General features: G+C 38.4%; 2 protein-coding genes across 3 annotated transcripts in view; one reads left to right on the forward strand and one right to left on the reverse strand.

Moving 5' to 3' along the window:
- Window positions 1-16,844, reverse strand: part of LOC145484250 (TNF receptor-associated factor 4-like) — a 27,817-nt gene extending 10,973 nt beyond the window's left edge. For both annotated transcript variants that reach the window (XM_081462892.1, XM_081462890.1), the window contains exons 1-6: window positions 15,684-16,844; window positions 11,011-11,074; window positions 8,431-8,532; window positions 7,489-7,653; window positions 3,986-4,060; window positions 2,866-2,943 (exon numbers count right to left, since the gene is read on the reverse strand). In XM_081462892.1, coding sequence (XP_081319018.1) covers window positions 2,866-2,943; window positions 3,986-4,060; window positions 7,489-7,653; window positions 8,431-8,532; window positions 11,011-11,074; window positions 15,684-15,856 — 657 coding nt within the window. In that variant the 5' untranslated portion in view covers window positions 15,857-16,844. The remainder of the gene's footprint in view (window positions 1-2,865; window positions 2,944-3,985; window positions 4,061-7,488; window positions 7,654-8,430; window positions 8,533-11,010; window positions 11,075-15,683) is intronic.
- Window positions 1-20,869, forward strand: part of LOC145484217 (TNF receptor-associated factor 6-like) — a 204,127-nt gene that overhangs the window by 49,692 nt on the left and 133,566 nt on the right. The gene's annotated exons all lie outside the window — the stretch shown is intronic.

The raw sequence follows: 20,869 nt of genomic DNA on the forward strand, positions 1-20,869 counted from the left end.
TAACCTTGTGTCACGCAACCTCCATAACCCTGAAATTCAAAATGCTCTGGTTTCCAAAAAAAAGCACGCTAATTGCAAACAGATATAAATATACCGCCTCTTATGCCTGATGAGGATAAAAGCTCGTCACGTGAATACGATCTATCGAATTAGAAGTCTTAGAAAAGCACATACTTGTAAACATTCTCGAAATCCCGGTGGCGATAGTATCAAACATCTATCAAACAGCAAGCCTTGGCCTTGCTTGGTCATGAAGCTGAACTTCATAACTATAGCTTGGAATTTTGACTTCTTAGAATACTCAAGTAGTCATTTCCAAGGAATTAAAGCCAAAATACGACCAAAGAAAAATTAGAAAATAAATTTGTTCAAATTTCCAGTGCTACACACTAGGTATTTTACAGAGTGATGAAGCGTTGTACGCTTTGTGGGTCTACTCAGGTGACAGCGTCATCTGTAGTAGTTGCTTCATGGTTAGATTTTAGTTTAAAACTTTAGACGAGTGGCGTTAATGGCTGATAAAATGTCATTTAACTATAACACCGAAATATCAATGTTGAACAAAGGAGGATATGTAGCGTATGTTGCACTGATCATAATTTTACTGCAAGCCAAGTAGTGTTTTGATGATTGAGTGGTGATATTCATAACATCGTAGTTTGCAACAAAATTTAGTCGAAAGTATGAAAAAAAAGAGCAAGTTGTAAACCATTATAATTATAAGATGGCTTTAATAAAAACATCGGTATTCACGTACGCCAATTCCCTATCCACACCACCCCACCATCCATGCCATTCCCTATTTTTTGATCGGGATCATTTGCGGTCCAATATGGGAATCATTTCCGGTCCGGGATCATTTGCGGTCCAATTTGGGGATCATTTGCGGTCCTGAGTCCATTTGCGGACCCGTACAGAACTCCCAGCCCTGTATAGGGTCTTTTATTCTTTTCAGCATCTATTTGTTCATATCATTTTGCCATGTCTTTATTTATTTTATTTTGGTTTGTCGCTTACGGAAGGTTCAACTACAATAGAGAGAAAAAAAAAAAAAAAACGAAGTGAATTATGGTAGTTGTAGTAGAATGACGACATCGTCCAAATGTGCTATTCTCCTGTCCGTTTCTCCTCTGAAAATCTTAATCACGGCTTTAATCATTCGGTAATTCATAAAGCTCAACACTTTGTGATTTTCAATATCTTCTCTTCGGCATTCAAGTACAGTCAACTCTGTATTAAGCGGACACCTTCGGGTAATGCGCTTTTATAATAAGCTTCTATATAAAGACGTTCACACGAAAACGTAGATTATTTCAGTGGTGAGATGTTGAGTACTTGCGTCAGAAATGCAAAGAACAAATGAGAAACACTGCCACTGAATAAAATTTAAGCTAATCACTTGGTAAGGAAATTGTTTCATCTGGAATGATACATAGATTTAACCAAGCCTAGACGCGGAGCTCCTGGTTGCAATAATTAACCATAGTGGAAAAAGAGGATTTCTCGGATCAGAAACTCAAAAAATGATCGATTGTGAGCATGTAATTGTTCAGCGTGTGGTTTTGCTATTTTTCCAGTTTAATTTTAATAAACTATACCCGACAAGCGTAACCAAGATTGTAGAAACTACGTACACAATATATCAGGGACTTCCAAGAGACGATTGTGCAAGGAATATGTCGCAAGAAAAATCAAGGGGTTAATTTGAGCCGAAATTTTGCCTTTGCACGTACTCCCTTCAGAGTAATAACCTGACTTGAGCCTGGGATCAAACGGAAGACCAGTACTTGAGCTGTTAACCTGAGCCTGCGATGTGGTCACGTAATACTGGTCAGCGGATACCTTGATTTGACAGCTTTCAATTTACAATAACATGGATGTCTAATATCAAAGATGTACCTATGGTAATGGTGCTAGTATCCTATTTTTCAGGGTATTGGGCTTGGGGTAGGACGTACGGACAGACACGTGACAACCAAATTTCTTTAGTTCGATGGTTAGCGGTTTCACAAAAAGCCTAGTAGTAAACGAAGGAGCGAAGGAAGGATCGAGTGAATCTCCCATCCACATCTACAATGTAGAAAATATTATTTTCCAGTTTAAAAATTGGGAGTAAAATACAAAGTTAATGAAACAATATCAGTAGTTAAACATAGCAATAAAAAATGACACAAAATAGAGTAGAGTACTTTGAGTAACAACATAAGACACTTAAGGTGGTCCAAAACAGTTTCTAGCACTTTTTAAAAAGATTGTGATGGGTCGTTTATAACTACTTTTTATCACTTGATGCTACAATCATGGTATTAAAAAGCTGCCCAATCATTGGTGAACAGGTTGTTATCATTTTCGTGACACAATAGGTTACCATAGCAACAGTAAATTTTCAAAAATTTAAGGTGGCTCTGAACCCTATGTAAAAATTTTTTTAAAACTTTGCCAAAAGTTGCGTCTTATCACGCTTATTAAAATTTGAAAATATAAAAAACATTCACCGTGCCGTTTTTGAATTATAAGCCCCCAAAGCTGTAATTAAGGGTGTTTTTAGCAGGTCATACTGTTGCTATGTCACGAAAATGATAACAACGTGTTCACCAATGATTTAGCAGTTTTTTGATACCATGCTTGCAGCATCAAGTGATAAAGAGTGGTTATAATGACTCATCCAAATCTAACTGCTGGAAACTGTTTTGAGCCACCTTAAGGAAAACGTAACTCTAGATGAAGCGACATGTGAACATGATTCATCCTCCACATCTCAGTGCTAATCTACTTACTATCTTCATGGAATTTCGCATTACTGAAAATCGTGAAATTCCATTCGTTATGCGTGCATATATTTCATCCTAAAACCTGGACGTTTACCTTTCTTTTGCAGCCTATCTGTTCATAAGGACAGGGAATTAATGTCAATGGACAATCGTTTGTGGCGTGGTCTGGAATCTGAAAGACAGAAAGTCGATCTTGGGTTTCATCAAAAGAGCGACCGACCAACTGCGGGAATGTAGATTGAAAGATAGAACTGAATGCAAGTTTATTTGAAATGCAAGAAGCCGATTAGGTGGTTACTAACAAAAATAAATAAATCACTTTATTTAAGTGTCATGACATTAGCACTGCTGTGCTAACTGGGGACACTATAACTTCAGAGACATCTTGCAATTATAAATAAAAAAATGCCAGCTAGTCGGAGGCTGACCAGTTGACTATATGCAAGACGTGGAGGAGTTGAATTACGGTCCACCGAGCACAAATCCATCTAGCAGCAGGGAGAATTTGAACCTTCGATCCCCGGATTAAAAATCCGGTTTGTTAACCACTACAGTAGGCAATGGCTTCTCCACAATCAGCTGATGAAAACCTGTGACCAACCAAAAAAAAGCCCTTTTTCTGGGAAAAACAGTCAAACTTGAACTAAAGTGAGTTATATCACGGGCATACATGTATATTGCGCATCCCCTCAAATGATTAAGCCAATATTTACTGACAATTGCGACCAGTCTTAATCTTACCGGCACAATCTTAACAACGCTTTGCTTTTTTTTCTTAGCTGCGATCATGATCTTTATGGCCTTGTCATAAAAATAATACCAGATTTAAATTGAGGCGAGCTGAATGTTAGACTCGCACAGGTCTGAGATTCACTGAGATTCGTAGATTGTTCCAGCCTCTGACATCCCAACTACAGTATTAATCTTAACAGCATTCGTCTTTGTTTTTGCTCGAAGCTTCCTAATTGTAACGTATTTAAATTGGTTCAATCTGCAATGGCACATTACGTTGACTTACATGTATATCGTTTTCATCCCAAAATGTTCGCGCGATGCAGAGAAAAGAGCGTTTGCTCACCTAATATCCAAAGTTCTACGGTTTGTTAACGAAAAAGACTTAGTGTTTAAATGAATGTGTTTCCACTGACCTGGGTCATCTTACTATAATAATATGTCACATAATCATCGATAAATAACACTAACAAGTGCCTTACTTTTTCTCTGGGAATAGAAACACCGCAAATGTTTGGACACGGTAATGGAAACTTGAGGCATTCCTTAATATGATCCTGTAAGAGAATACGAAAGTATAAAAGAGCCTGTAAAACATACATGTACACGTAGGCACATGATGTGCACGAGCAATTTGGTATTTAACTCAATGTTGTCCTTGCTCAGTGCACTCAAACTCCATACCTTTCATGGCGGTAACTGTCAAAGGAAGTGTCCCTTTCTCATTTTTCTGCTCTACGCCCATCTGTCTCACTTTTTACGCAGAGCATCTCAAAATAATAAGCCCTTTGCAATCGGGGCCAAATTACTTACTCTTTGTCAAAAATGACCTTTCGGCTAAAAACAATATTTACGGGAGCTCTGCCAAGATACTTCAAGTCATTTTCAGACCATTGTACAAAACTACTTTCACTGAAAAATAGTTTTAAGTGATGGGAGCATCCTCATAAAAGATCTTTAATTATCACTTTTGTAATTACTGTCATTATTGTTATTATTGTTATTATTGTTATTACTGTAATTATTGCTATTATTGAAAATTATCTATTACTATGAGTAGACGGGTAAGATTCCATAATTAGTAGAATGTGTATTGTAAAGTTGAGAGTAATTACCTATTGTTTTTGACTACTTCCCGTGTATAATGCCATGTTTCTGTGACATTTTAAACAAGTCATTCCAATTTTCAAATCTACTCAATTTCATTCATTTCTCTAAACTACAGTGTGCTTCCTTTTTTCTTCATGAGAATTCTTATAATTATAAATGGTTTTGTGCTGTAAAATAATAATTATTGCGTAAAGTTTTAGTGAAGAATTTGAATGAGCTTAATAAAGAATTATTATTATTATTATTATTATTATTATATTTTTCAGGCATTTCATTTTTCATTTGTTACTTTTTATTTAAGAGCAAATGTACACAAGAATCAAAAATAGTTCGGTAAGGCTTGAAAAATAGAATTTGCCCTACTGTTGCATATAAGTAGGCCTTAGTAAAAGTAAAAACGTCATGTAATTTTTTTCTTCAAATATCTTGGTATTTCCGAGAAAAAGGACATTATTGGTTTCACTTCCAGACATCAATCTAACGAGTTCTAACTGGGCTGAAAATTGGCCATTTTCATTCGATTCGCATTTCGCAACTCTTGAGCACAGAAAAGTTGTAATACAACCAACTTAATGCAGAACTATTCCTTGTCCAAAAGCGCCCAGTCTCAAGAATATTGGATTTACCTAACTATTTAGCGGTAAAAAAAACCAGAGTGTTCTGCAATGATGAGTTCGCCAGTCGGTGAAAACAATTGTCATTTTGACCATGTGCCATGTCTCGGAATTCCAAAAGATTTTAGATTCCAACTGTTCTAGGATAGGTCTTTCAATATATGTAAAGTTTAGTTTGGACAAATGATTAGGCACTCATCAAAACATTATTCAAATCATATACAAGAAATTAAAATCACGCCAGCAGTCAAATGCGTGACCAAAAGTACTGCCATTGTTTTTGGCATTAAATCACTTCATGATCAATTCGAAATATCATAGGAATATCAGCACGACTTAAGCATAAACCAGCATATGTATGTTTACCTTAGCTGGGTTATCATGTCTTGACTGTGAAACAACATTCCTATCCTGCCATTTCAATGGTGTTCCATTTGGTTTGCATAACCTGTACGCATTCGTCTGTTGATTTTGAATTCCTCAAATCGCTCAATATTACCAAGTTCCTATGCAAATGTTCCTACGTTTTCCGTTTTGTTGTTAAGTACAATCATTCAACCTGCTATCAGGCAGAAATCCCCAGTAATTAGCTGTAACAAATAAGCCGCCACCTTCGATGGCTCTGCGTCTCTTATTTACGTATTGTCCAGCAAAAGTCTTTGCTCACAGGGTAAGGGTAGAGTGGAAATTATTTCCTAAAGAAAAAACGTTAGAATTTTTCCAATAACTCGATGTTAGTTCCATTTTAGGGCCTCCTTTGTTAAGTAAGGCGATAAAATGCTACACACAAACCAGGTCTTCGTGGCTTAAAATTCAAACAAAGAAAAGTAACTCTGTTAAAATCTCTGAAATCCCGACCCTCACTCCATGTAAAATATATTGTAACGCACGGGTCTCGGATACCACATCTGCGATCAGTCAAAATGGAAGACTTTCAAACGTCTTCAAAATGGAAACCCGAAAGTCGCACGTTGAATAACGCAGTTACTACTGGCTTAATCAAACGACACAAATAACACAGATAGATGATACATACTTGGGACTTAGCAGTAACTGTTTTTACTTCAAACTCGGATATGAGTACTGACAAGAACGCCGCTGAAAATTATATGCAGGGAAAGAATCAGTTTGCAAGATTCAGGATATTACAAACCGAGGTAGGTGATCATGCTATTGTAATGTGTATGTCATTTATACTGCTTGGTAAGGCTGACGTTTCGAACTGAAGTAATATGCCGTTACGATGATACTTTTAGTCACGCACTCGGAAGCTGCTGGCGTCATTTTGTGTCTTTTGTGAACGATTTTGAATAATTTCTGGACGAGTGCCTAATCATTTGCCCAAACTGAACTTTACATATATTGAAAGACCTATCCTAGTATAGTTAGAAACTAAAATCTTTTGGAATTCCGAGACATGGCACATGGTCAAAATGACAATTCTTTTTCACCGACTGACTAACTCAACTTTGGAGAACACTCTGGTTTTGTTTACCGCTAAATAATTAGATTTATCCAATATTCTTGAAATCGTCCGTTTTTAGACAAGGAATAGTTCTGCAATAAGCTGGTTGTATTACAACTTTTTCTGTGCTCAATAGTTGCGACATGCGAATCGAATGAAAATGGTCGATTTTCAGCCCAGTTGGGACTCGCTAAATTGCATGAAATTGAGTCCAAAAGTTAAATCGTAAAAAATGTCGCTTTTCTCGGAGAGACAAAACTATTTCAAGGAAAAAACTACTACCTGTTTGCACTCTTGCTAGGGGCTAGCTATGTGCAAAAGACGAGCGAATTTGAGTTTTCTAGCCTTGCCGAAGAAATTTGATTTTGTTTGATTTTTGTGGGAATTTGCTCTTAAGGAAGCTAGTGACAGGTTTCAAAAATTTTCCAATACGTAATGCAACGATATTGGTATCACATGTACGCCCAGCCATTGGTGAACCAATAATGGTAATCTTTATGACCTTAAATAGGTTGCCATAGCAAAAGTAACACCTGTTAAAACCCCCTAATTTTTATATCTCGAGGCATCCATTTATAACTTGGAAATAAGTTCGGTAACCCCCAATTATTATCAATATCATTGTATTGTGATAGGCATGATAAGGTGCAACTCTTGCAAAGTTTAAAAAGCCATATTAAATTTAGAACTTTGCTTTTCTTGTTTCCCAGGGCCTACACTGTGAATTTTCATGTAGGGCTCTCTGACACATGATTTTTTTAGAATTCTTAACTCACTGAATTCGAATCATATTTACCTCCATCTGGCACTTTGGGTGCGGCTCGCTGCAGTGTTCACATTGAATGATCCTCCACTGACACGTTGTGGTCATGTGTAGTTTAAGATTTTTCCTTTGCATAGTGATGTCACAGTTTTTGTTTAGGCAGGAGACAATTTTGCAAGAGCAAGTTGCCAAGTGATTCTGTAACACAAATAAATCAACATCATGTTCAGTTTGGTTAAGCCTCAAATAGTTTGACACCGTGAATGTGAACACAATAAAGTTTCTGGTTTTAATACACCTCCATTTTAAAGGGGACTCTTTTCGGTGGCATTGCAACTTGTCTTTAGTTTTGTCTGTAGTTTAGCTCTTTCATTATTTTTAGCATATGTATTGCATAAGTTGTATTTTGTTTTATTCATGTTCTCGAAGATATTAGCTAATTTTAGCTACCTAAACTTCGAGAGTAAATAAAGTATATGTATACATGTATACATGTATGTACTAAGGGGAGATTTTGGCCAATTTCACTTCATTTCCTGGTCTTGCTTTACATGTAGGTAATTCAACTTCTTAAGATTAAAATCTTAATCATTTGTACAGTAACCAATATTGCCGGCCAAGATTCACGACTGAGTAGTAAAATTAATACATGTAGTGCTGCTGAAAGGTCACAGTTCTAATAAGTTGTTATAATGATTATTCTCCTAATGATGGTCTATTCAGTGAAGTCAGTTAAAGTCACCATTTTTACTTTATAATTTAAACATATTGCTGATTATTACTCTGTCAAGGGATTATACTAAACATTGCATTTTATAGACAGTGCATGTAATTCCTTTTTTTGTGTGTTTATTTTTTTTATTTTTTGTGCAGTTGGTTAATTGTTAACATTACACCAGTCAAGCCTCCATTAACTGGGACACTTCTACATGTAGGTTTTCTGATGGTATCCCCTTAATGGAAGTTCCCCCCTACCTTTTTGTTCCTCAGTTCACCAGTCCAGTCACACCCTTCACTTGGACATTTGATGAAAAAAGAAAGAATCTTCCTTTCTGTTGCTTTATCTGGAAAGACATCCTGAAAGAAAATAGATAAAGGCAAAGATTGTGAAGATGAGGGACTTGCATGGAGAAAGACTGTGGCCAAGGCATGTAAATAAAAGCAAATGAAATAATAAAACCATGAATCAATGCATAAATGTATTGAAATGAGTGAGGGTTTGTTATAAAGATATATTATGAAGCCTTAGTCTTTTCACAAATATTAGATTTTTATCTTTTATTTAAACTCATCGCCAATAGATGAGCTTGGGTATGGTGCCTGTTAGAGTGGGTGGTGGTTCCAGGCTGAGCAACGAACCTTGAGCAACGAGCCTTGGGCAGGGCATGCAGGTATCCATGGCCACTCTGCGAGCGGCAACCACCCATCAGACACCGTCACACTGAGCAAGTAAGAGGAGATACTTACCAACCCAATACTAACCAAATCCACCAATGAGGGAGGGAAGGGGAGGGAGAAAAAGCAGTACAAATGTACGGTTCGGCGCTCAAAACAAACTGCACAACCTCACACGGCTGGAACCCACAACACGTGTGATTTGAGAAACCCTGTATGTCACATCGAAGCGCCAGATTCCCTGACCACCACTGACCAGCATTGACTTGATTTTAATGTAGCCCAAATTACATTTACAGTAGCCACCTATAATTTACATGATATGTATCCCTACAAGGTGGTCAGTCTCATATATAGGGTCTATGACTCTTGTACAGATCATCCTGATGGCTAAATTTTGACACATTACACTATGCTTACTTTTCCCTTTTCTTAAATGTCAGTTTTCTAATAGGAAACTGACATTAAAATTTATTCCCAAATTTATTTGCCACAAATGAAACAAGGTATCAACAGACTTCAGTAGAAGTAGTCAATTTATGATGGCTGATGTGTATGGTGGCCCATCAATGCCAAATTGATCTTTGGCTTATCAGGAATGCTAGAAATGAAAGAAATATCAAATACAGTCAAAAGATGTTACAAGCACACGTGAAATGTTCCACTAATTGAGTCTGACTGGACACATAATTCAATTTTAATTAACGACTTCACCGGAATCCTGAGTTTTTTAAATCACCTATGTACCTAGCAGGGGACTGGAAATTGGTCCAAAGAATTGGGACGTTCAGAAAATTGGGGGGAATCTCCTTTTTTTTTTTTTGCAAAGGGAACAAAAAATTGCTTCACATAATAGGGTAGTTGGAGGGTTGAGCTGGGTTTATTGATTGGGCTTAAGAAATCGGCTGAGTCTTTGCAGTAATTGTTATGACTGATTGATTTCCCAGGAATTTCATTCTGTAAAAATATTAGTACCACCAGGGTAACTTATTCACAAATTTGATTGGCTACCCTGCAACATGAGATCCATAAATTTGTTAAATCCATGCACAGTCTTAAGTAGTGCAGGATACAACATTTGGTCGCTGAACACTGCCCAGCCAAACGAAGAAAAATGTACGGACCAATTTTAAAACTTATGGTTGGACATCGCCTCCACTGCACCAAACTGACTAAGCTTTTTACCATGAAGACATTACAGACCATTTTTCTTTAAAACATATGTCAGTCATATAGATCAAAAAATGTCCTGTTTTGCTCAGTACTTAATAATAACCTCTCCAGACTTAACCAAGGGGTGAACCTTGCAATTATTTTACCTCTGTCGATTTCACTGAAGGACAGCGTCTTCTCGAGTTAGTTTCATTAGTCCCATGGACTTGGAAATATGGTCCAAGCTCTTGGAAATTGAGCTAAGTCAATCAAAATAAAGGTGTGTGTAGCCCAGTCTCTGTCTAAGTAAGTTTAATGAATAAAATTACGCTATGCCCTAAAGCATGAGTGTTGTTCAAATGCACTCGAATCAAAGTACATGTAAGAACGAAAACGTTCACAATTCCCATGTATAATGGAACTGTTATTATTCCAAAAAGTTATTTTGAAACCTTGCATAGTCTATGACCTTGATCAACAGCCTAGCAAAAATTGTCAGAAACTCATCCAAGAAACAGTCAATTCATCCTCAACCTTCCTCTAACAACAAGTTCAAAAAACAAAACAAACAAACAAAAAAAATACAAGTCTTGGTCTTCATTCACTTTGATTCTTTTGTCATTGTTTTGTTGATGGAAATAATATCCATCTCATGGATTTCGACGATACACGTTTAAATGATATGTGGCTTTTCCAAAACAAGCTAAAACAGAATATCTGGATTATCCCCATATACCATATAAGGCAAACGTCAGAGAAAATAGCCTGTAAGCCTGGACTTGACAACCTTTAGAATTTTTTCTCCCGAGTACTTCTGCCCGAATCATCAGCGTTTTGGCTGAAAATTTTCAAAAATTTCTGAAACTGGGGGGAGGGGTGGGGCCAAGGCCCCTCCCCTACCCCCTCGCCCCCACCCCCTGGCCCATATGCCTATGCAAACTTAATTTGAAAGAACAAATGACCTACTACCAAGTAGGGAAACTATTTCCAGGAATGAAGATCATTTACCAGGTCTTGGTTCAGGTCCATTCTGTCTGTAGGGCAGTTGCAAGGTTGGTCATTATCTCTCTGCCTGTGTAATAAAGTGTCGATAGAAACAAAATAAAATTAATAGGGTTTTCACAATACATAGGTTTTTTTGTTATCTACAAATAAAATTAAACCACAATTTGCCAAATGACTTGCATGTAACATTCTTTTAATTGTGCTGCTGCATCTGGATAAATCACTAAGGGAAGATAATTTATGTTTTTGTTATTCAAATTTCCAGGTCATGAAACAAAACAGTTTTTTTGTTTCCGCAGCCAATTGAGTTCTTTGGTTGGCACATTTATAGCAATAGGTGACATCACTGATACCTTTGCTATTGTGGCAGGGCTCATCAAATTAAAAATAATAGAAATTGCTATAAATTATGAGTAAAGCTATTTTAGTGACAATCAGGCAGAAATTCCATTACTTTTTTGTGATTTTGTCAGGTCTGGAATGCAATTTCATTTTCTGTGAATTTTTCATGAAATTCTGCATGAATTTTTCATGAATTCCTTAAAATTTCCTCTTTTGATCAAAGTTTGTGAAAAAGTCCTTAATACAGTGAAACCTGTATTACATGTAAGTGGGCACCCTCTATTGAGTGAACACCACCTTGAGTCCCAAAATTTTCTTCCCACCTTTACTGTAAATAAACCTGCATTTAGCAGACACCTCTTTTAAGTGGACGCGGACACCAATAGAGGACTCTCCTGAAAGCTACCTCTAGGTGATTGGAGGCCTCCTCTTAGTTTACTTATTTATTATTATTATTATTTATTATTATATTATTATATCATTATAATACTAATTATTATTATTATTATTATTATTGTTTTAATATCAGCCCATTTTGTTGAACAAAACCTGCAATAAGCAGACACTTCAAGGGCTTTTTGCTTCTAAAAGCTCAGCTCCTTTAACATTTTTCAGTGGTTGGATGTCATTTTAATGCTAAGTAGATTATTCCAGCTTGATGCATTGACTGACTGGACGTTCTGCTATGAGCAGTCTTTGATCTTACACTGTGTTACACTCTGCTACAGAGGGGTTAATAATTTACTATTATTGCACAATAATTATATTAGAACCTGTTTAGAGTGGACACCCTGTTTAAGTGGACACTAGTGAGTGTCCCAAGGGTGTCTGCAATACAAGTTTCACTGTAGTATCAAGAAGGTCTTTTAATTAGCATAAATACCTGGTTACTGGTAGAGGAAAATATTCATTTTAACTCCAAAGTTGTTCTTGACAAAAGGATTCATTTGTTGATAAAAAAAAAAAAAAAAAATGGTAGGTGTAAAACGCAGACTGCGGATTGTAGACTGCAGACTGGGGGTAAAATGCAGACTGCAGACCTAGGGTAAAATACAAACTGCAGACTGCAGTCTTTTTACCTGAATTGTGTTAGTACCATTTCCATCATTGAAAGCTATTTGTAAACAGGCTAACCAGGGCATTATTTAGGCTAACCTAAGTCATATTCAGGCTAAACAGAGTGATATTCAGGCTAACCGAAGTGCAGTCTTCTTAACTGCAATTAGCCAGCTGAATAATTCTGTTTACGGTCAGCACTCAATTATGGAAAAAACACAATATATACTTAAAAAGTCTGTAGTCTAGATCTACAGTCTGCATTTTACCCCTGGTCTGCAGTCTACATTTTACCCTCAGTCTGCATAATTTACCCCTGGGCCACAGTCTGCATTTTACACTGATCAATAAAAAAGTTCTGTTGTTGTTTGTGGCTGGCTTTTAAAGTACACCCTTAGTAATACCCGCATTCTGCACCATTGGGTGAAGGACCATTTATGGTGGCCGAATGCAGTTTTCAAGTGCCTTTGCCTACTTCACCATTACTTTTAAACTATTTATGCTTTGGCACCAGTTTTTTGCAAGAGTCAAGGTTAACCACAGAAGGGTTTATTCTCGCATTTTGGTTAAGGTGCATGCTGTTGCCATGGCAATGGGGCTGGTTAAAAACAAGGCTTAAAAAATGGTTTTTGTTTATTTCAAAAAAACCCATCGTTAGATTTTTTTCATCATTTGCTCACTACAAATTGACATTAAAACCCTTTTGTCAACACTGTTCTAATAAAATTTTGACCTAGATGATTTTTGTAATTCGCCATAAATCGTTTTCACTGCATGTTCTGTATCGTTAAAAATTCTCTGTGTCAAAATTCAGATTTTTTGCGATAGATCATGAAATGACTGGATTGTTAGAATCGGCAAGTTTCTGCAAAAGCAATCGGATTCAATTTTTCGAGCAACTGCCCGTGTGCTGCATTTAACTGAGTTCTTTCGGTAACAAAGAAAACGTTGAAAATTGCTGGGTTCTTTGCATCGTTAGCTTTTCTAACATATCTTTGTAATAAAAGACTAAGGCCATCAATACACTGCGTACAATAATAGAGAAAAATTGTACAGATAGTGGGGGTGTTGAGTAAATAAAATGATCGCTCTATTGACGGCATGTTTGTTTTTGCAATCCTTGTGTGTGCGCTAAATTGCATTAGCAAAAGCGCGCATGATAACTGTGTTCGGCCACCTTAAATTTTGAGAAAATAAAGTCTGACTCATGAGAGTGAGCAAGGAAAAAGAAACATGGGGAAGAAATGAAGAGAAAAAATATTGAACAACCTGGAGTTGGAAAAAAAGTTCTTATTTTATAGAACAACAATTGCAATAGGCCATGGCCAACAACTGCAATAAGTAAATGGGTTGACTTTTTAAGGGTGCAATCTAATCGATACAATCAATAGAATTGAATAGAAATCGATTGGTGGCTTTTGTGTGATTATTGACTTTGATCGATTTTTGTACTCAGCTATTGATTTTATCAACAAATTAATTAACGAGTTGAAATGGATGGCGATGGTGTTGATACATTCACTGTCAATTAAACTGTTCAAATGTTTAATGTTAGTATTGTATGTAATAGTAAAAGAAAAGTATGAAAAAAAAAAACTGTTCACATGTAGCATCAGGCAGATCCTTGTCAGAATGGATGACAACTAACATCAGCTAACATTATGGAACTGACTTACTGTGATGGTCTTAATCTTCGAAGGTGTTTCCAAGGTAAGCTGATGGTAGGTTTTGACGAGGAGTGTTCACCACTTTTTGCTTTAGGAGATTGGATTGATCTACGACTGGCATTTTTGATTATCAATTTTCATCAACTGTATAAAAAAATTGTGATTTTCGATTTCAACAATATTGATTAAAATGACTAATCAACTGAAAAATATCGAGTACTATCGAGTATTATCGACTATCTTTCCAACGTTCAATTTCCATAGATTAAATGCACCTGGCACTTTTCTTGCTTTCTCCTGTTTTAAAGCGAGTCACTGTCTACCTGCAAAGCTTTTCAAATGAAAATGAGTTTGATTTGAAACATGCGGGTGAATTACATTTTCGTTCTGACGCAGAGGAAGAAGAATTAATGGGCTAGATTGTGAACATCCGATCTCCGGAGGCATTAATTCTTTGGAATGTTTTCCAAAATGATCTACACCTCTCCACTGATGAAAACAGGTTATTTATGTATGCAGATGACCACCAACTCTTTCCAGTGGAAAAGACAATTAACGAGTGGAAAGCATTTTAACTGAGGAAGGTAACAATATCTCTGAGTGGTACAACAACAACTTTTTACAAGGAAAATTTTCAAAGTATCAGGTGATGAGTCTGGGCCCGAGGAACTGTCATAAGGATTTACACATTGTCGTTAACGACACATTGTCAAATTTGCAATACTACCTCATCTCACATGAAGTCAGACTGTCTGGCACATTTTTGTTGTTCATCTGATCCCAGAAAACTAGAACGAATTCAGGAACGAGCACTACGAGCTGTTTATTGTGACAATAAATCGACGTATGAGGAACTCTTGCAAAGAGCAAAACTACCAACACTTCATAGGTGACGATTGCAAGCCATTGTAACCATAATGTATAAAGTCAAAAATGGTCTGACGCCTCCTTACATTGCAGAATTATTTGTTGTTACCAATTTGCAGTATTAGCTTAGAACTTCTGATTTCACCATACCCAGATTTCGGACTGTTGCTCATGGCATACATAGCCTGGCTTATTTAGGCCCTGTCATTTGGTCCAAACTCGACAAATCTATTCGATCTTCTGAGTCATGGCACACTTTTAAAATGCGCATCAAATTGGTTGATTTCACAAGCCTGCTGGACAATACTTGTAGAGACTGTTCTTTATGTAACAACTAACACTTGATCTTACTGCATGTTTTATATATATATTAAAACACTTACATACGTACATGTATTTCATATTTTATTAATTATTAGATAAGTAATCGTGGTTAGGTGTCCCCAATTAGTATACATTGTATGCTAGCGACCTCGACACGTTAATAAAGTTCTTATCTTATCTTATCTTATCTTATCTTATCTTGTCTCATCGACCGATCTTTACTCAGTGTTTGTAAGGACTCACACATGCTTGCATTTGTGCCTTCCAGGGCCACTCATTTGCATCCCATTGAATTTGAATAGTTCTTTTTGTTGCTTTGTGCTTCGCTCTTAGGAGCGTATATTCAGAGACATATTACTATTAGTGGCCCAGTATTGTAAAATCGCTCCTGATGTTCTACTGTGTTTTAATAAACCTCACCTTCTAAAATGTTCCTCGAGGCATTCTTTGCAAAATCTGTGGCCGCATCTAGTCTGTACAGGTTCCTTTAGCCCCAACTGACATATTGAACATTGAAAATCTTCCTCGACAGTATTCACAAAGTCCTCGTCATAACCTGAAGGCAGACGCGTATTTCTTGAGCCTTCCGCCATTTTGCTAGCTGTGTAAACTGTGTGACGCAGGTTACTTACTTTGGAGTCGGATGCGGGATCGGATGATTCCGGGTCAGGGATTCCGGATGAGCTCGGATGGTGCCGAACTGATGCGAAGTACGCGCTCAGAAGCCGGTGAAACGTTTGTAGTAGTTTAGTAGTTAACTGCGGCTCCAAAGATTGTATAAAATCATGCTTTTCTTTCCCGAAACAAAATTGGGATACTTTCTAAATAAAACCACACACATATATAATGAGGGTTCTGGCACAGCACTCACACAACACAGTGCAAGCGTGACACAACACCTCATCTGAAGATTCGGTGTTGTGTTACGCTTGCACTGTGTTGTGTTCGCTTGTGACCAGAACCCTCATTATATATGTGTGTGTGCTGTGCCAGAACTGCGTGTGTGCGCTGTGCCAGAACTGCGTGTGTGTGCTGTGCCAGAACTGCGGAGTGGGTGCTGTGCCAGAAATGTATGTGTGTAACGCAACAGCACAGCAGTAAATTTGGCGAAATAGAGGGTCCAGCGAAGCTGCAACGTCCGTAATCAATATGCGCGGATGTGCCCTTCACTAGTATATACAAAACTGTGCCAGAAAAATTTTCCTGTTGGAGGAGTACATGCGCAGTGTATAATGCGCCGACATGGCTGCCTGTGGGCTTTCCGAGGCCATCCAAAATCTCCCTCCAGAGCTCCGTGAGATGATTTTCAAGGAGTACATCGCGAAAAAAATCAAGGAAAAAAAAAGAAATGGGGTGGGGGAAAGTACACGAAAATCTTAAAAAACTGCCGTTTTGCGAACTCAAGCAGCAGATAGCCCGCATGATAATATGTGTCGATGATCCTGACTGTCCTTTCGAAGGGAAATGTTCCCGCTGTTTTGATGAGGGAAATGTTCATGAAATGCGGAGGTCCGAGTTCAATGGGTTTATAATTCCATGTTCCTTGGGTGATAATGATTATCACGAATTATATCTTACCGACTACATAATGTTTTAGCGAAAAGCATCATCCGTCTCAGCCATTGCGGCGACGGCGCTGCGCGGGGGTACAACTCACAACAAAGGAGTGCGGTATGTTAGAAACAAGCGAGCCCACTGTTATACCGCTCGAGCGAGGATGGCACGAGCGCCAAACAAGTGCGGGTGGCTGCCGCGGGGCCGGAAAGAAAGCTGCGAGCTTTCCGAGGCCATTCAAAACCTACCTCCAGAGCTTCGTGAGAAAATTTACAAGAAGTATCTTGCGATAAAAAGGAGGCAAGGAAAGGAAATGGGCTGGGACGAGGTACATTATGATATTGAAGAGGCGCCCTTTTGTGAAAAACGATCAAGAATTGTAAAGGTCATGTTTTGCCATAAATGCAACTCTTGTGGCATAAACGGACTCCGTTACGAGTGTTATAAAAATGCAGAAAAACATTATCTTGACCACCCCGTGTATGATGAGAACGACTACGCCAAAATATTTAAGAAATTTTACTGAGCGGCGACGATATAACCACCGGTCGAATTACATTTAAAAATCCACGGTTTTATTTGCATATGATAAGAACATGCTTGTCAGTTTTCACTTGATTGCGTTTCTTGTGAATGAATATTTCACGCCTGAGTGGCAGAGACAAGTGCGTGATATTACACGAGAAGTTGTTGATTGCTTTCATGAAGCGCTTCCGGTTGTTTGAGGCTTTCAGACAACAGATTCCCATTGCGAATTCCTGAAGGCTTCAGTTTAAGCTAGTTGCATTCCTCTTGGCTTCAGTTGAAGCGATCAGGAATTTTCAAAGCCATCAGGAATGTTGAAGTCAAAAGGAATTTTACAGGCGGATTTCTATTTTTTGTCCAGAGTTTGTTAGAATACGGTATTTCTTCTCGGCCTGGCCAATAAAAAGGCACTTTTTGCCTTTTTTTCGAGAAAAATTGGGCACGAAACGTGATAGAACAAAGAGATTTCACTAGAGCGATAAAAAGAAACAGCTGATCAGGGGGTTTCCCTATTTCACACTTGACTGCGTAAAGTGAGTAACATTCTCGAAAGGTCAAGGCTATTTTTGTGACATGACAAATATCACAATCATTTGATAAGACTAAGAGAAAGTTTGGTGTTTTTTCGCTCAAAATTTAGTTCAAATCTGCTGTTTAATCCACAAGTTTTTTTCTATATTCTTCCCGAACCTGGTCCCGAACCTGGTTTCTTATTTTTTCGATATCTGGCTGGATTGGACTTGTCTGTATTCGCGAGAAGTTTGAGCGTAAAGTCTCTTTAAGCTGGCGATATTTCTGCATTTCACGTGTGATCAGTTGAAACTCCGTGTCAGAAACCCGATTATCATTAAGAGCCTGTGAGACGGCGAGGTTAATCGAGTCATGTTTCCCGGTAGCCAGAGAATGGATTCTCGAGTGCTTATTGACTTTGTGTTCGAGCTTCTTGTTGACAACGGACAGGCCAGTGGAAACTGCGCCGGATAAAGCGGCTATCCCGGCGACAGGCGCGCCGACAACAATTCCAACACCAGTGAGTGATGTTGCAACAGCTCTAGAAGACAGAACTGCTGTGAAGGCGCCAAGGCCAACCAGGGAATAGTGAAGCGCTTTCCGGGCTTTTTTGTATTTTTTCAACACAAGCCTGTAATGCTCGACCTCAGCAGATATTTCTTTTTCAATTCTGCTTATCTCGGTTAGCCGGAAATTTGGGCGGCGGCGCGCTTGGCGCGCTTGGTGGCAACAGATTTGCCGAAGACATTGCGTATATATAGAAAATTAATTTAACTCTAATTCAATAAGAAGAGGGAAGCCCTTGAAATCAAAGAGTTCGCCATTTTCATCTTTCACGCTAATGGTGATGCTATTAATGGACTGGTCTGTAGAGCAGTCTCGCAAAACCTGTTGCGGAGAACCCAGGTAGATCACCTTTTCATAAGGTTTCCCTTTCACATTAAACATGGCTAATACATCTGACCTTTTGTCATTGAACAGATTCCGTTTTGTGTCGATCAAATCACAAGTAATAAAATATGTTGTTGGAGATGAAAGCCTTTCAGTTTACGAGTGTTTTAGTGGTCAACTTGGGGTTAACACCAAGAAAATTCGATAAATTTGTGTCAAAAACAACTTTCTTGAACCCTTTATTTACGATTTGAAACACGCCACGAGGTTTCCATATCATAACCGACAATGGTGAACATGCTGGCTATTTTTTCTGCCAAACTTTCTAAAGTGTAATGCCCTAGAAAGAAAATTGCGGTGGCAGAGCCAGTCAAGGTTGCTGATTCTCTTTTTTTCAAAGTGTACCAGCTGTTGTACAAACTGCAAGAAATGAGTTTCATGAAACGCACTCTCGGTATCGGTTTTTCAAAATATATTGTCTCGCCATTCTGTTGCGTGACAATAGTGAGAACAACCATTTTATTTTCAACACATAAAATTATGTTCAAATAAACTCTAATTCAAAAAGAAGTGGAAAGCCCTTGAAATCAAAGAGTTCGCCATTTTCATCTTTCACGTAAATGGTGATGCTATTTATGAACTCATCTGTAGAGCAGTTTCGCAAAACCTGTTGCGGAGAAGCCTGGTAGCTTACTTTTTCATAAGGCTTCCCTTTCACATCAAAAGAGGCCAAGATGTCTGACCTTTCGCCATTAAACAGATTCTTTTGTTTGTCGATCAAGTCGCAATGAATGGAATATGTCGTTGGAGATCTAAGCCTTTTTACGTATGTTATATACAGCAGCTTTTGCCCAATACCAAGCAAACCGGCTAAATCGCGATCAAGTTCTATCGGTGTTAACCCAGAATTTTGGATTACAAGCAGGCCAAGAGGATGGTTTATTTCTGTTACCAACTTATATTTATATTTGGCGAACAGATTGTCTATTTCTTTTGAAATTCTTTCTAAACTGTAATGCCCTGGGAGCATTTTGCCAACTGACAAAGCGACATCTTTGTTTTTGTCTCCCAAGGTGGCCGAACCTTCTCTTTTCAAATTGTCCCAGCAGTTGTACAAACTGCAAGAAATGAGTTTCATGAAACGCACTTTCGGAATCGGATCTTCGAAATAGATGGTCTCGCCGTTCTGTTGCGTGACAACAGTGAGAACAACCATTTTTATATTCAACAAATAAAATTGTGTTCAAATAATATGGCGAATGTGTGGAAAGATCCAAACATTGTGATAAAAGACGCAATAGCCAAGTCAAACGCATGGAGAGAATTTGCAGCACATTTCCCCAAGGCCGATAGATCCCGTTTCATTGCACAGGGGAATACCGACGGAAAAAACGTAACGGAAGAAATCTTTTTCAAAGAGGGTCCAGGCTTGCTTCAAAGCGTCTTCGGCTCAGACAAAAAATATTGGAGCGAGGAAATGAAAAAGGCGCTCGGTTTGGAAGAAAAGCGGTCGGGGGCTATTGGAGGGTTTCGTTACCAGCTGGCGTCGCTTGGTTCAAAGGTTTCCTTGCCCATCCCTGCCGTACCTTTCGACGGCAAAGCGCAAAGTTTGAAAAAAATATTCGACGCCCCCATCCAAATATACGTCACGCCTGAACAATATTTCACGACAAAATTCCGAGAAATATTTGAAAAAACCAAACTCAGGCACAGGTCGGCAGTCGAATCAAAACACTGGTTAGGAGGGCCCGACATGAAATATTGGCCGCAGCAGCTCAACTTCGCGGTTTTCTGCGCGACACAGGGGCGCGGAGTTTCTCGCGAAATCTTTGAAAGCGGGGTGAATCTCCCCCCGCAGATAAGAGCTTTCTACAAATTCCACGTGTACTTCACGGTCAGGTGCATTTTGTACCAGCTTGGAGGTATTCAGAGCACGAGCGCTTTGCCCGGAGACCCGCCTTTCAACCAATACAATAATCATTACGACGTCGCTTCTTACAAAAGGTTATGCAGCGAGTTCGGTATTTCCCCCTCGAGTGATTTCCGCTTCACGCACGGGGAAAACCACGGTCTGGGAAGCGTTTACGTGTACGCGTCAGGCGCGACTAAAACTGACTACCAATACC

Source organism: Orbicella franksi, chromosome 4 (assembly GCF_964199315.1).
Source record: "Orbicella franksi chromosome 4, jaOrbFran1.1, whole genome shotgun sequence".
Classification (NCBI taxonomy): Eukaryota; Metazoa; Cnidaria; class Anthozoa; order Scleractinia; family Merulinidae; genus Orbicella; species Orbicella franksi.